The 16,636-nt window shown below is 37.9% G+C and overlaps 1 protein-coding gene across 3 annotated transcripts; it reads right to left on the bottom strand.

Annotated features, from left to right (window-relative positions):
* Positions 1-15,520, bottom strand: LOC147543598 (B-block binding subunit of TFIIIC). Of its 3 annotated transcripts, none has more exons than XM_086638504.1 (18): positions 14,774-15,503; positions 14,146-14,545; positions 13,991-14,062; positions 13,827-13,889; positions 12,997-13,209; positions 10,472-11,053; positions 10,125-10,376; positions 9,621-10,026; positions 8,601-8,882; positions 8,153-8,308; positions 7,276-7,706; positions 6,313-6,796; positions 3,728-4,048; positions 1,810-2,581; positions 1,558-1,616; positions 969-1,451; positions 627-665; positions 1-503 (listed from the first exon to the last, which is right to left on the bottom strand). In XM_086638504.1, the coding sequence occupies exons 7-18, from the start codon at positions 10,130-10,132 to the stop codon at positions 312-314; spliced, it is 3,633 nt and encodes a 1,210-aa protein (XP_086494630.1). In that variant the 5' UTR covers positions 10,133-10,376; positions 10,472-11,053; positions 12,997-13,209; positions 13,827-13,889; positions 13,991-14,062; positions 14,146-14,545; positions 14,774-15,503; the 3' UTR covers positions 1-311. The 3 variants fall into 3 exon arrangements, with proteins under 3 accessions (XP_086494630.1, XP_086494631.1, XP_086494629.1); XM_086638505.1 differs by having other exon boundaries at positions 9,621-10,018; positions 14,774-15,479; XM_086638503.1 differs by having other exon boundaries at positions 9,621-10,376; positions 14,774-15,520.
* Between the last annotated feature and the right edge of the window lie 1,116 nt (positions 15,521-16,636).

Genomic DNA, 16,636 nt, shown 5'->3' with positions numbered 1-16,636 from the left:
TTTCTTCTTAAGAAATCTTTGAATTAAATGCTGCATCATCTAAGACCCAAATTGAATTTTGGGTGGAACACATTTTTTGTAAATAAACTCAAAACATCCCAAGTGGCACTTAGAATTTTTCGATTCGACTCTTGCACTGGAGATGGTCTTACTAAACTTGCTGTTGTAAACAGTGGAGAATAGCTGAAACACTTTCAAAATTGAATATGGAGTTATAAAGCATCTACGGCTTGACCAATATGAACAGTAGAGACATTTCTACTAACCCCAAAAGGAACCAGAAAAGCTGTAAGATAAGACGAGTTTTGTACCTATAACAAGGTTGTACTCATGGGATTTGCAAAGTAATGCTCTCTGAATATCGGTTTCGGTTTCGGTTTCTTGAAGCTGCTACCAAAGAGACTCTGAAGTGCAGTAGGTGGTTCTTTCGAAGTAATTTGATACATTTTCCTCACCTTAAGGTGATTATCGAGAACCATCAACTCCAGAAGCTTTCTACAATTCTGCACACGATCATTTTAAGTTTTCTATCAGAAAGACACAAATACGAATATCCATTCTTTTGTTACTAGTCATTACGGAAGGAAAAAAAACTACATCACCATAGAGGGAATTTGACACCATACCTGTGGATTCAACGTATCCATCTTTTGGATAATGCCGTTCTGCCATAAATAACAGATGAGTGTCAGATTATTGTACTGACTAAGAACTTAAAAAGAAGTTAAAGCTTCGGATCTTATGTTGAAGTTCTACCAATTAAGTGATATTATCTGGACAATGAAATTCAACACTAAATAGCACATAGAAAAGTCTAAATTTAGTAATAAAGCTGGGTAATTTAAGCTAAAAGATGTTTAGATATTTTAAGGAAAAAATTTAGTCTAATCAATCTAACTTGATCAGAGTAATATGAGCTATATATGTATCTGAGATGAACCAAATTAGAATAAAGATTGAAAGTATACCTCCAATATACCAGGATTTTGCATCACTATGCCGAGGACACGGCGAGTAATTCCCTTGTATACAATCGGATTTGTTGTTCCATCACCGTTTATCCATGGCAATATTGGTCTAAATGAACCAGATCTTGAATCGTTAGGATTCCAATTTTCACACCCTTTTATCCCCTCCGAGGGGACAGGTTCTTTCATCTGGATATGACATTCAGAATGAAGATTTTCTTCTTCAGGTTCAGTTCTATCTGAAAGTTGGGAAACTTCTTCTGGCAGATTGAGGACAGTTACTTTATGTACATCGAGGTTCCTGCTAATTTCAGTCTCCTTCACATGCTCTTGTGGAAATTTCACATAGTTGTCGCCAGTTACTTTCGGAGAATTCAAATGTGCTGGCGATTTAAGATTTTGGTAACGACTGTCCGCCGACGATAAAAAGTACTTGGAACGGAAGGAAGAATCAACAACATGAACTTGATCAAAAGCATTAACCTGTAGTAAACCATTTCTAAGTTAGAAACCAAGCTCATCCGGCCTTGACAATGAAACTTGAGAAGATTTGTATTCTTGAATAACTAGAACCAACATGGAATAATACCTTTACAACTAACCCAAATAATTGAAGCATGTCTACAACAAATTCAGCCATCTTTTCCCCTGAACAAATAATAAAAAATAAGCATTAGTTTGTTGTAACTCGTTAATTCCCCTCGAAATAAATACAATCCTTCACTTCTCAAATGTGATTCTTCTTAATAGTTGTTGGCGTCCTAATATTGCAGTTAGACACTAAATTTAAAATTGGAATTAAAAAGAGAATAAAACACCGAATGGAAAGTGTAGAGCATACCCTCAATTGCTGAGGTTTGGGAAACTTCTGTTATACTCATCCCTTGATCGCCAGATTTACGAATGTTTGAATAAACAGTCTGGAAGAGTTCAGGATATAAAGGACCGACTCGTTCCTTCTTAGAAAGTGAGGATATAAAAAGTTCACCATAAGTAGTCATTGCTTTCCATGGGCATTCATTGGCAGTCACAGGTTTGGGAGCACTACTTGAGTTGGTGCTACTGCATGAGAGAGAATTAGTAATACCCAGTGCATCATTGATAGACTGCTCATTCTCATCAAACCTAGATATATTTGTATTCATCTCCTCATTTTTGAAGAATTCCAAGGCATCGGCCCCTGAAAAGTTTATACGACTCAGGGATACCTTTATACCAGGAAAACCTTTCTCCCGCCGGGAAACACACTCTCCATTATCATTCATCAATGAAGAAGCTGACTTCTTAACTTGATCACTACCAAATCCTTCATCTTCGTAACTTTTGCATTTCGAACTCCTCTTCTGCTCAGCCTCACCACTGCCCTCATCTGGCAAGCACGGTGAAATGAAGAATTCTCCTGAAGAAACTACAGCGAGAAGATGGAAAATGTCACCACATTGTAGATCTGCGTTAAGAGAAATCCCCTCTTCCATGAGGTCCTTTTGTCTTTCGAATAGCCAACTAGCAAACTTAGAAGCCCTCTTTCCAGTGTTCACTGGAAATGGAGAGGATGAAACAACGTGCAAGAATTTTTGAGAAAGTACAAAGGGTTGACTGCCATTACCACCCACCTGCCCAGTGGAGAAGATTAGAACATGGAAAGTTCATTATGAGCACATGAATAAGTATCACAATATAGAAATGATCGAGTTGAACACAAGGTAAGACTTGGGCTTCTCCGCAAGTCCAATAGTTATAGTATATCTAAGTCATACATATTTGTGCCACATCTTAGACCTGACAGACATACAATGTTCTAGGTAAATTACCAAGATGGTTACAGTTTTCTGTTACATATGTTATTTTAGGTTGGACACAGCTTAAGAATTTCATCAAGTGACATCTACTCTCAAAGGAGATGCTGCAGCTTCACCTTGGCTCTAAAAGGTGTGGGTCTGGTCTTCCGCATTCATGGTTTCCAAGTGATCTTGGGCCTCTCTCAGGCCAAAAGGTAGCTCAAGATGTGAGGCTTTCCCTCACAGTTATGAAGTGATCACCGCCTCTCCCACACCACAACCAATGTGGGACTAACTCCAACAATCTTTCCGTTCATATCTGGACCTGGAAAACTATTTCCCCCCTCCATAATGGGACCAAAAAGACTTCGCCAAACCAGGGCTCTGATACCATTGTGGGTGTCTTTGGGTCTTCCTTGCGCCCAAGTGGTTTTGGGGCCTCTATCACCCAACAACCTCAAGAAATGAGGCTTTCCTATCACACCCACACCTTCCTACAACCAATGTGAGACTAACTCCAATTATAGGCTCTATTATTCCAACCACCCGCCTCTCTTGATCCATGGTAAAGTTTATTATTTTTTCTTCAACTCCAAAATACATAATAAACAAATATATATGTATATATATATAGTTATATACATATTTAACTGGTTAGTTTATTATATATAATGTGTATTCAGTAGACATTTCATAATAATGAGATCTAACATTAACATGGATATCTGTATAAGGTGATACCCTCACTGCCTCACCCCATCCCCACTAGTTTTGAACTCCTCTGCCCAGCCTCACTTTTCACACATGGCCATTTTGAGTGACAAAGAGACTAAAGGTAATGTTGTTTATGACATTAGCAGTAACTTTACAGAACGGGGATAATAAAGAAAAATTGGAGTTGGTCCAATCTAATCTATTTCAATAATTCCAAGTTCGACTACGCTTAGATGATGACTTGATGAGTAAGGTAAGGATGTTTACCATGTATTTCTTCTCTCTTAGGTAGTTAAAGGCTGCAAACAAGTCGTGCTGAGAATAGCGCCGTAAAATCTCTGCTAGCAAAGTCGGCACCTCCGATGCAGTTGAGGTGTTCAAAAATACAAGCTTAAGGAGCTCAACAGCATTAGCAACTGCCAAGGATTCATATACTCTTCTACTAACATTCATACCTTCATTCAGAAACTTAAGGAATTTCCCAGGAAGACGATGACAGCTAGTTCTCCGTTTCCTCTTACCGACAAGGTTCCCCATTTTCTCACCATTACCAGAAATTGAAAAACTACAAGTGGGCTCTTGAAAATCCTGAAAAAAAGTTATGCTTATGTGAACAGTATGACTTAGACCCGCGTAAGCCTTAGAATAAATCAACTGAGAACTAGAAATAATCTTGAACAAATAACCTTGAAACAAATAAGAAATCAATAAATATCAATAAAGAATAAAACCAATTTGTGTTGTAACTTGGACAGTGTAGAACTAAAGCTTAAGTCCAATTTGTAGCAGTGGCTACCATTATCTCTCCCTTCAAGTTAATCTAAAAAACAATAAATACAAAGTACAAAGTCTATATTGGTTTCTAGTGATTAGGGGCTAGCTACGCGCAACCAGTGATATAACTCTGATCATCTAAACTCCCTGCATCCTTACGAGAAGAAATTATTCGACCTAGAAACCTATGTGGTTGGTCTCGGCCGAGACAGCCGAGAATCTCGGGTCTCGTCTCGGTCCTCTCCCGAGACGAGACTCGGCCCTCTCCCGAGACGAGACTCGGCCGAGACCCCGAGTTAGGGTTTGGCCGAGATTCTCGGCGAAACTCGGCCGAGACAACCCGAGACCGAGACAGAGACAGTAATTTCTAAATATTTAGAACTTTTTTTTTTTTTTTGAAAAACTCTTAGAGCTAATTGTGTACTACTATTTATTATCTTCTTAAATCTTAACTACTTATTGTATTCCCAATAGGTCTAATATAAATAGCAATAATCCTATATAGTATTTTTAGGTTTTATGCCTTATAGAAACTTTGAAAATTCTTTCGACACTTTCAAAATTTTAGTAGATTAGGATTTATTTTATGCCTAAGTAGTGCCTTAGAATCTCGGTCAGTCTCGGTCTCGTCTCGATCTCGGTCTTCGGCCGGACCGAGACCGATACCGAGACCAACTACATAGCTACAAACTAGAGGTGAACTCAATCTTTGAAAAACACAAAAGCGAGGCATGAGAAGGAAGGTAGAACACATGAAATTATGTTCACTAGGATGCTGCAATATTTTTCCTATTTGGCACCTTGAGGGAGAATTAGAGAAGTCTATACTTTTTAGTAGATGAGAGCCCCTCACCAGGCGAATGAATAGTGTTAGAAACAGCGCTTCAACTCTGGTGCATAAATATAAAATGAACTTTCTTTACAAGGTTGACCTTTTAGATCAAAAGGTTGTTTTTTAATGTGACATCAGGCCAGGGGATCCACAGAGACCAAGGGTTCGAACTCCACTACTTGGGCAAAGAGGAAAATAAAAAACCTAATGGTAGCGGTTAAAGGAGGTATAGGGACTAACGGATAGCACGGCTCACCTCTGCATCTGTGTCCCTTCTCTCGCAGTGCAATAATTGTTCAATGGGAGTACCAAACTAAATTGACCTCCAAGAGAACAAGGAACCTCAGGAAAAAAATTCTTTGGAACATGGAGCTATGTAGCTATTAGCTAATGGCCTACTACTAAGGCATAAAATAAATCCTAATCTACTAAAATTAGGTTCTTGTGTTCCCTACTTCTTTATTAGTTCTTAATTCTAGTTTTTACTACTTATCCTAACTTAATAATTGTATAAATAAATCCTAATCTACTAAAATTTTGAAAGTTTCTAAAGAATTTTCGAAGTTTCTATAGGGCATCAAACCTAAAAATTCTATATAGTATTATTGCTATTTATATTAGATTCATTGGGAATACAATAAGTAGTTAAGATTTAAGAAAATAATAGTGGGATTAGTACACAATTAGGTCTAAGAGTTTTCCAAAAAAAAAGTTCCAAATATTAAGAAATTACTGTCTCGGTCTCGGGTTATCTCGGCCGAGTTTCGCCGAGAATCTCGGCCAAGCCCTAACTCGGGGTCTCGGCCGAGGGCCGACACCGAGACGAGACCCGAGATTCTCGGCCGTCTCGGCCGAGACCAACCACATAGACATGGAGGATACGAGTTTCTAAAAAGGCCGGGAACTGTTTCCCTGTGGATAGCTAGCTACCTAAGCTGCCACTTGCAATGGAAACTGAACTATTCAGAAGAGGCTTGGAGTGATGATACTATAAAAAGAGCTTTCATGTTATTGTGAGCAAAGTAGGAGGTTCCATCTCCAACTTTATTGGTGAAAGGGAAAAGAGTAAACACCTACTTAACTGATTAATTAAATGAGTTAGTTGACCATCGGGAAAACTTAACAAATTCAGTTTCCCACTCAACTTGGACTGAATTCTAGATTGACGTATTGATTCAGCTAATGTCCGGCCAAACTGAAATGTTTTTAATGGTTGATAGATTTCTAAGAGTGTGATCAAACTTACACATGATTGAGTATCAAAATTTCTATCTGCCCACTCCTTTTCAGGAGATGCACCAGTTCTTTTATAGCCTTCGAGTTTTGCCAGCCGTATACATTGAAGCACCTCGTCAAGAGTACCTCTTATATTTTGGTCCTCGAAATCATCCCAACTTTGGTCCATCAAATCTGACTCCAAATTTCTTTGAAGACAGTTCGGAAAATTCCTGTCAACACTTTCTTCAGACTCTTGAACAATACGTCCAGAACTACTATGATTCAAAAATTCCTTCCTATTCGACCTCTGCAGATGCTTCACGTACTGCTCACTAAGCAACTTACAGAGTCTCATTATCGATCGTCTAACAGTTTGATTACTTCTTAGATATGACATTCTTCTTCTGCAAGTATCTGGAGGTGCCGGAAGGTCAGGAAGATTGACCCAAATAGTGCGATAGTATCTGGCCCCAAGAGCTGCACGGTATTTGACATATTGGATAACCAGTTCCCTGCATGGAAAAAAAGTTGTGGCTTTTTAATGTGAACAGAGAAACTGCAAATGAACCATAATCCATAAAAAAAACTCAACAGCACTTAGAGTACAAAAAAGTACTGTCCCTAAGCGATCCTCATTGAGGAAATCAATGGTTCCTCAGATTGGGAGTTAAGAGCAGTTCACGTATTATTTAAACACATTCATGCAAGAGAGTAGTACAAGACATAGTAGGTGGAACTTTGAGGATATATCAAGTTTCCTGAAGGCTAAAATAATACTCAAGAGACGACTGCATCCACTACTTTGATCATCTTTTACATCAAACACTAACTATTACAGTTCAAAAAGTATGTCATAACATTCACTCAAATTCATCTGTTGGTGGGTTCACCCATGTGACATGTACTGCTATGCTATGCTATGCTATGCTATATAACACCATTCAAAATATCTCTATTATTTTTATAACCTGCATATTCTTCACTAAGTTACCTGTCTAATGCCGCTGTCCAGTCAAACTTTGGCTGACGAGATCTCACATTTGAGAAGGCAAACTGGTTTATAAAATCATCATACTTCTCTCCATCTTCTCCATTCTGTCCTAACTTTTCTGCATTTTGTGTATGTGTCTCGTCTTCAAACTCTCGCAAGTGAATCTCATTTTCTCCCGTATGTGTTGGAACAGCATTATCTTGTTTATTGTTGTCATTATTTTCAGATACTGAAGAAAGTTTCTCCTTACCTGACTCTCCCTCCATACATTTTCTATGCTTGGATGACCTTACTTTCAATGGTTTCTTCCTTTTGCGAGAAGCTGATTTGCAATTACTTATTCCCGGTTGAAACTCCTCCTCCTCATAATTAATGTCTCTCTGAAATCTATGAAGACGTGACTGTCTCTTATCATAAGAGACACGAAGCACCTGCAAATGGATTTTCGTGTTACTGAAGAAAAAAAACTGGAGCTGCAACATGCGCGTATTACCAAATACAAAAGAATTTCTGAAAGACATGAGAGAGCTGTCTGAAAAACTTCAACCAGAGAATGTAAGATTTCTTTACTATATACCTTGTGTGCCACTGGACATTTCACATGGATACTATATCCATATTGAATATCAATCACGTTGTATTCAGTTCCTCAGACTGTGGATAGTTTATTTTATGGTAATAAGTAATAACTATTCGAAGGAAACAAAATAAAGGAAGCATAAAAGTGCAGAAACAAATAGTGTTCATAATGCTCGTTAATGCAGTTCTTAGAAGCAACCACAGAAATAACACAAAAGAATATTAAACAAGGTAGTAATCTTAGGTTTAAAATAAAAATCCTAAAGATTTGTTTCTAAAGTGGAACTTGATCACTTACCTGTTGCAAGGTGAGATTTAAATCCTTAGCAATTCTGACACAATCCGCAAATGAGATCTTTGCATTTGGATTGTTCTTCACTACACGCTTGAGGAGCTCAGAGCGTTGGTCAGCCGTCATAACCCGTACAGAGGTCCACGATCGGTAAAGAAACACCTAGTACCCAAAATACAACGTAAACAGAAGCTAGGAAAAGATAAATGGGAGGATTGTGATATAAGAAAACATACCTTAGCACCCAAAAAAAAACACACAGGGCGTGAAGAAAGAGAGTGAGTTTATTAGTGTCAGATACAACAAGCAGAGTGTCTTTGCCTCTAATGAAAGCATTTATCAGAGCGTTTCGGTCCATAGAAAGACCAAGAATAGCAGTTCCAAATAGAGGGGAGTACGGAAGAAAAATCTATGTCATATATAGATAAGCATCCACAGAGATTGTTTTACATACCTCGTGAGCAGCAGAGCCAGGGAATGCATGCACTGCAGCTGCAGGATCAGCTGCAGCGTAACAATACTCCAAAGTCTTCCAATATATATCAACAGCTTCTTTGTTTGATAGAATAAAATCATGTCTAATTCTTGGACGAAGATCAAGAGACTTCACTGGGAATAGCGGGACGCTGGACAAAGGTTCTTCAATGTAAGGTTTAAGCTCCATAGCATGGGTAAGAGCGGCATTTTCGGGTATGTCTGCATCGTCTCCTTGTCCATTAGTTACTAACCGAATCAACTGCAAGCATGAAACTCAATTCAATACATAATTCAGTAAAACTGAAGAATAAATCATCAGATTCACTTGAAAAGGTTTGGTATGTCCTTCTCATTCTCAAAGTAAGAACTGCTCAAGTCCATTTGGAGGATGGAAGTAGCTGATCTCCCATCATATGCCACTAAGCACGCCCATCATCCAATATGGATCACAATGCAGTATGTGTCGTAAAGGCCAAAAGTATAGGTTCTGACAAGTCTACCACTTGAGCAAGTGGCCGTCATCCCACAATTGTAACACAGATGAGAAACAACCAGAAAACAAATATCTACAAGATTGAGAAGTCTATTAAGAAACTGACAGTTATAAGAAAAAGAAAAAAAGGAATATCCCTCTTTTGATTCTCATTTCTCACTATGATTGCCCTACTAGGTCTCTAACTTGTCAGTCAATTATCATGTCCAGGAAATCATTCCTTCACCTTTAAGAGACAAAACAAATGAAGGGGGAGTGATTTTGTAGGATTAATATTTAAGAATGAATGAACTTTCGAAAACATTATAAAATTTGGTAAGAGGGCGTAGCTTTCTGGTAATTGCAGATATTTTTACCTAATTACAGCGCACCAACAGTTTTGGTTCAAATAGTTTAGATATCGTCTCTGTTATGGATTAGAATTTTTAAGCAATTGGATCATTAAAGCTTTTAATTGCACTGTAACTAATCAAATTGGTTCACCATTTTATGCTACAGCAATACCTTAAGTCGACGTAAAATATCAAAAATCCATGAGAGTCGTCCAGTAGCCTGGGTGTTCATGAGAGACTTGTAATCCTGCACAGGAAGATCAGAGAGACGCAAACCACGTTTGCAACTCTCAAGCAAATCCTGAAACTTGTGTGTGGATCCTACGACCTGTAGAAACAGCTCAAGTGGCATTGCCTTTATTGCCTCGTTGACTGCAAACAATTTGCAAGTGCTGTGGGGATTCTTCAGATCATGCCCATGTTTTCCAGATAATAAAACATCATCCCAATCAAGTGAAGTAGTTAAATAACCCCAGAGAAAGTTGTGCAGCAACTTGGCACGGACCATTTTTGCAATAACAAATCCATTAGCACGCATTGCTTCTGATCGAACGGCTTGAGAGTCTGAACCTACATCACTAAAAATCCTCTTAATATCAGTTAATACTGGAATCGGTTTTTCATTCTTCAATCGAGATAAGCCTTTCCCACGGCTTTGCATGTCGAAATATCTCACCCTTTCATGAATTTGACCTAAAAAATGGGGAGGTGTAGGTTGAATAGTTTTGTGCAAGACCACCTCTGTTGTGCGGCTACGGCCACAATTAGTAACAACAGGAACGTGAATAGTCTTGACCTTGCAGTGCCCTTCGTTCTGAAGTTTATTTAAAGTACGTATCAAGGTTTTCTTTGCCGTTGTTGTAGGTTTTTCCTTCTCAAGACCTTCAAGCCATCGATAAAGCTCACCTACCAGAACGAACTTTTCCTTCTGCGAAGTTACATGAAATAGAACAGTCATATCCAAATTATCAGACAAAACATGCTCAGTAGACGAAACATATTAGTTCAAAGAAGTTGGTATACCTCTAGTCGTTCAAGTATCCTCTGTTCCCTTTGGGCAGTAGCTGCAGTCAAAGTAAGACACGGATACCTCGGATAAGATCTAACCCTGGACGACGGAGGTGATGGGGTTTCTGATGAAACAATATGTGATTCTATTTGAACTACCTCATGTTCCGCATCAGCAGATGCATATCCGGTTTGATCATCTACATCCAGTGGATTCCTTTCATACATGAGCATCTGCTTGCTTTCATCATCTGCAGAAGGGATAAGGCTTAGTTCTAATCCCGTTGGTTCATGTTCCTTTTCTTCAGGGGTTGCAGACTCTTCTTTGGAGCTCGAAGTATCTAATTGTAGCATGGCTGCATCTGATTTATCTGGAAGAACCAACTCCATTTCTCTTTCTGTGGATAACTCATCAACATCTGCAGATTTACCAGGAGGTACAGTCGATGAATTACCACTGAAGTTACCAGATGTCCAAACTCGATAGAGCATAGACCTGTTATGACTTTCAGCCTCCAGATGGCAACCAAACCTTGAAAACATATTTAGAAGACGAGTGTAATTTTTCTTATTATTGATCCCCAGCCGCTTGCAAATCTGGTTACAGGTGACAAAACGCGAACATGTGTTAGGATGGAATTATGATATGCACAGGCAAAGGCATGTAGAACTTAAGCAAAATAATGATTAGTACAACTAGAAAGATAACTCGGCCAAGATCAGGCACATCAGCGCCGACTTATAGAGCCTCGGTGTTCTGGCTGTTCGATGAGTAAAGCTATCAATTGCTTGATAGCTCCCACCCTTATGTACAGTAACTGAATGCAGAAAAAGTAACTTGTTTAACATCTAATGTTTGCAACTAACCAACATGATCTTTTTTATTAATTAGCAGACATGTTTAGAATGATGAACTATCCCTTGGCAGTGATTTCCCCACAAATTGTCAACAGGGGCATATTAATCAATGAAGGAAAACTACAAATTTTATATACTCTCGAATCTCAACGGCATTTTCTGATTCAGTTAAAGCAATAATTCTCATAAAAATATAGCCACAAATGTATGAATCAGATCAACCTAGAGGCTCTGGGATTCTTGAGCAACATTCCAGGACTTCTCCACGCTTTCTTATTTGGAATATATGTAGTAGCATCAGTGATGCTAGTCAACTTTCTCTAACTAAAGTCCTCTTTGTACTTACAATCCAGGATTCTTGCGCAAGAGCCAAGGACTTTTCTATGCTTACTTTTTCTATTTGGAAGATATGTAGTAGCATTAATGATACTAGTCAACTTTCTCTAACTGAAGTTCTCTACTTAAAACCCATTTGCATGCTCATTCCACATAATCTCAATGTGTCACATGAATGGGTGAGCAAGTATAACTAACTAGAGTATAACATGTACAACTTTCAGTCTCTTGCTTACAGGGGCTTAGGCAATCTCTGCAACTATGTAATTTTTGTTTTTACTCCTTGTATAACTTACTTGTAATTACCACTGCTTTTTTAGTATAATTTATTTCTTGTTCAAATGAAAAAGAAAGAAAAAAAAAAATCAACCCTAAACCTTAAAGATGGAAGGACCTGAGATTAGTTTATAGTCTTTAGGCAGATCTCCTTTTTTCAACTTCATAGGTTAATGAAAGTTGTCAGGACTCAGGAGAGCTGTAGGTTTAGATAAAGGGGACCCCGAAGAGGGAGAGTCGACTCTTAAGACTTGTAAATTAAGTCTTAAGTAACCCATACTAGGTACCCTTGACATAGTTATCTATGGATACGAACCTGCAAACGAGGGAGAGCCTGACGTCATGCCACGTCATCACTGACCGGTTGGAGATTTCCTAATGAATTTAATTTCTACTTCAATTGGTGTCCTTGCTTTAGGACATAACCAACATTTTATGAATACTTGTTTATCAAGTATCAGGATTATGAACTAGGGAAGATTATACAGCTACTAGTACTTACAGAGACTTAACCACATAGCTAGGATCCCGTTTTTTATGCTTTATCTTGAATTGTTTGGTTAAAGAACTACCATTTTGAGGAGAGATAAATCAGAGTCAACATTTGTGTTCTATATAAACCCAAGCTAATTGTCATCGAGATTTAACTCTGTCGAGCCTACATCAAGTAAGGGTCTCGGACCGATTATCACCCAATTTTTGTAAGAGAAAATGGAGTGCATAATCCATTCTAGGCCCATAATGGGGAATTGGTGAAGCATCTCTCCTGAAAGGAAGGGTGGACCACGTCTAATTGCTTAAAAAATCATCAAAAGCTAAACTGATAAATGTTGTATGAATAAGTCCACTAAGCCAACAACAAAGTAAAACTAAAGCAACAACCGCATACATTTATTCCTCGCGTATTTCAACAAAATGGAAAATTAAGCATCCACAGGCTATATCCATTTGTCAAGATGAGTTTCCAGTTACTCAAACATTTTACTGCAACTTTTGTGAAAGGATTAGGACAAAACCTAACTGAACACCTCAATAAAATTAAAAAAGAAATAACAACAATTCATACACACCTCAGCAACTGTTAGACCCTTTGCGCCTTCAGCAGCAATCATATCATATATTTGATGCTCAATTGGAAGCTCTAAAACCTGTTCACTGATTTGCCCTCTGCTTCCACATCTCACTGTTTGATCTGTGTCCAATTCATCAGATCCACATATAACAGATTTTGACTGAAACAGCTTCTGATCAAATTTTTTCAGTAAACGTAAACAAGTGACCACCTGTCAAAAGTACAAAAAAATACATCATGAAGTGAACTAAAGAGCTAAAGCAAAGAAAAAACGGATGGACATGGGTTGCAGCCTTGCAGCAATAAATAATGTAAAGATATGATAAACCTATTTTTTTTTATCAATTTCAATTTATGAATCCCACGTTGTACTTATTTTCTATAAATGTGAACAAAAGTTTGGGGCTCTTCAGGCACAGGAAAGGCGTATCAAGGTATTATGGAACTTGGACTATCTCTCGTGCATACATATAACCCATACCCAACAACAATTTCCCGTTAGAAGTAGTGACGGAGCTACAAGCTTGACAGTCTACGGCGGAGGCAGCGTTCATATCGATGGTGGTGGTGGTAGCGGACGTATGGCAGTGCTAGTGATTTAAGAGAGCTGAAATTGCGGGCATATCCATGTTTTAATATACATCATTGCTGCAATGTTGATGAAACAGCCAGGAAAGGCAACTACATTAGAGAAATCGAGACAAGTAAGGTTTCCAGATCCTGCAGCCTGGCTGTCAATTTTCTTAGCTAAACAAACACGAAAGATCTCACGAGACAGCAATAACTAGATTTATCTCATTGTTCCCCAATCTATGGATATTGACGCACCTTCCTGTTGACTTCTGCCTGGAACTCTTCAACAAGATGAGCATCTTTCAATCTATTGCAGACCTGCACCAAAGTTTCATAGTGAGGTATAATCAAAAACCAGGTGAGAGGATATCTGGCTCAGCTCATATTAACAATTTCTGCAAAGACTGGGACCAACTTACATTTCTCCAGGCTCTATGACCCGCGTTCCTTCGATAACCGAGAGCTTGTTTAATATCAGAAACTACAAGAACCTTCGGAAAAGATCATAAAACAAAATCAGCATAATGAGTATGAAGTCTTTGAATGAGGTGCAAATATTTCAAATTCAATTGACCTTGCCATCAGCTTCTTCTAGTGTATCACAAACAGCTTTTAAGGATGGCAGGTAATCTTTTACAATTACATCATCTTTTGCATTGATTCCTGCAGCACATTCCGCAGATGAAGAATTACCATTGGTAGACGTGAAGTCCAATGTATCTGTTTTGGTGATCTCAAGCTTTTGTTGAGAATTTAGGTGCTTTGCATAACGATACAAATGAATCAAATTGGTATGCACAATGGAAGTATTTTTTGAGCAATCTTCTCCCCCGGGAACAGCTTCTTTTGTCCTTACAGTAGTCGATTGTCTAACGACCAACCCCTGGCATTCCAGGTTCCTTACTACATAAAAGATATTGGTTCCTTTCATTCCAAATTCTTTAGCGAGTTGGTTCTGTGTTACTCCATCACTTCTGTAAAGAGAAATTTTTTGTTAACAATAGAAAGTCTGCTTCTAAACTGTAGTTTGTCAACGCATGTAATATACTAGATATATTTATAGGGATTGCTAGTCATGATCTTAATAAGTAGCATGATGTTGAAGAAAGTTTACGTACTCTTTGTTAAGTTTTATATTATCTAATGGAAGTTCTATACTTAATAAAGAATTAGGGGAACTGATTATTGAAAAAAGAACTGACCTAGCTCTAGCAAGGCGCTCCAATGCACGTCTTTGAAGTAGAGAAATTCCAGCATCACCAGATTTGAGATCATACATACCAACAAAGTTATCCCTAAGTTTCTCAGGAGCAATAATCTTCAACCCTAACTTCTCAGCTTCATCAAAAGATTGAATTAAAGGATCATGGGAATGAAAACATGATTTCTTACTATTGCTTTCGAATTGAAGACCTGGAATACTAAGAATTCTATTCCAAATTGCTTTTTTGACGCCATCGCAGAGATTGAGTCCAGATGTAGATAGAGAGTTGAGTAAGGTTGGCCATAACTCTGTGAGTGAAATTCCATTAACACCTTGAGAACAAATCTCTGATAGAGCTGATGCAACAATGGAGTCCATAGTTGAAGTTCATCAACAGCCAAGGGCAGAGCCAGAATTTCGAATCGGCCCTGGCTAGCCTAAAATTCGTATACAAAGGAAGGAAAAAATCTTACTGTTAGAATAAAAATGAAGAGATGAGAAGTTAGGATTTCGTCCGTTACTTCGAGAATAGAGGCTAGAAACTTTCAGATCAAAACTCTAGAATCATTCACATAAAAACCCTAAATTTCCTTTCTTCCCCAATTTCGTTATCTTTCTTGTTCAACCAATCTTTTGGCCGAGAGCAGACTTTTTTTTTTTTGTTGAAAGGCCGAGAGCAGACTGGAGACTTCCCAAACAGAAATAAGAACATTTGGACCCCTACAAGTATACAACTATCAAGGCTGTGTTTGATAGGAACTTTCTCGGAGAAAATAGAACATTTTCCTACATATTCTAACTTTTTCTTATGTTTGGTAACACAATTTAGGAAAAAGAAAAACCCACTCACGTGACTATTTTTCTCCTTTTTCCCCCAAAAGATGGAATCTCGTTACCCCACTACCACCGAAGAAAGACTTTCTCTCTAGCTTTGACAAGCCATCACCGGACAATGTTAGACAGAATTTTATATGATGTCATGGTCTCTCTGCCACTTGTGAGTTGTGACTCATTACACACTCTTCTCTCTCTAAAACTCTTCTCTCTCTCTCCAGTGCAGGGAGGAGTTGGTCTTGTAGTTTTAAACCCAATTGGAACAACTCAAAGCAGAACCAAGTGAAATTGCCAATACTATATTTTATCTCCTTCTAACAGATCAATAACTATATGAAGAAGTATGCTGAAGAAGATCAAATCCAGGAACAAGTAAAAGTTAAGATTTGGGAGGCTCTACTGAGGTAAAATCTTTCTTTCAAAGTTCTTCCTTAACTTTTCATTCTTAAATCCAGTTCTCAGATTCTATCTCTGCGAAATAAAAGGTGGGTTTTGATTTTTGTTTATATAGAATGTCTTTCTAAGAAGTATTTCTAGAGAGAGAAAGTGATAAGAAAGACAAAGATGTATAAGAACCAGTTACAAGAGGTAGCTCAAAGAAGTGCTTTAATAGAGGTCCTTCACATTCAATTGCTGCGAGAATTTTGATCAGTATCTTTCTAGTGCTTAAAAAGTATGATCATCATAAAATTCTTTGTAAAAATTGTAACTGGTGATGATGATGAAGTTCATAAAGAAGATGCATTCATGTAAATAAGAGTTTAGCCATGAAGAATCTTCTTTCAGGTTTTTATGACTTAATGGATGTGCCAAATTTATTTGTTATGTTTTATGTTTATATAAATTACTTCATGAATTGAAATAGGTCAACATGTTGAACTTGTCAACCTCTCTATTTGTTTTTAATACATTTGATGCTAATTAATTATTCTCAGTGAAGCAAGCAGTAAGAAAAAAAAAATAAAAGATTTCTTTGGCAAACCAAACAACAAAAAAACGTTTGTAGAGAAAATGATTTCTCCGAGAA

This window comes from Eschscholzia californica, unplaced genomic scaffold, assembly GCF_041429995.1.
Source record: "Eschscholzia californica isolate CP2 unplaced genomic scaffold, dmEscCali1.0.p SCAF_4, whole genome shotgun sequence".
NCBI classification, from domain to species: Eukaryota; Viridiplantae; Streptophyta; class Magnoliopsida; order Ranunculales; family Papaveraceae; genus Eschscholzia; species Eschscholzia californica.
This window is presented reverse-complemented; position numbering and strand designations above follow the sequence as displayed.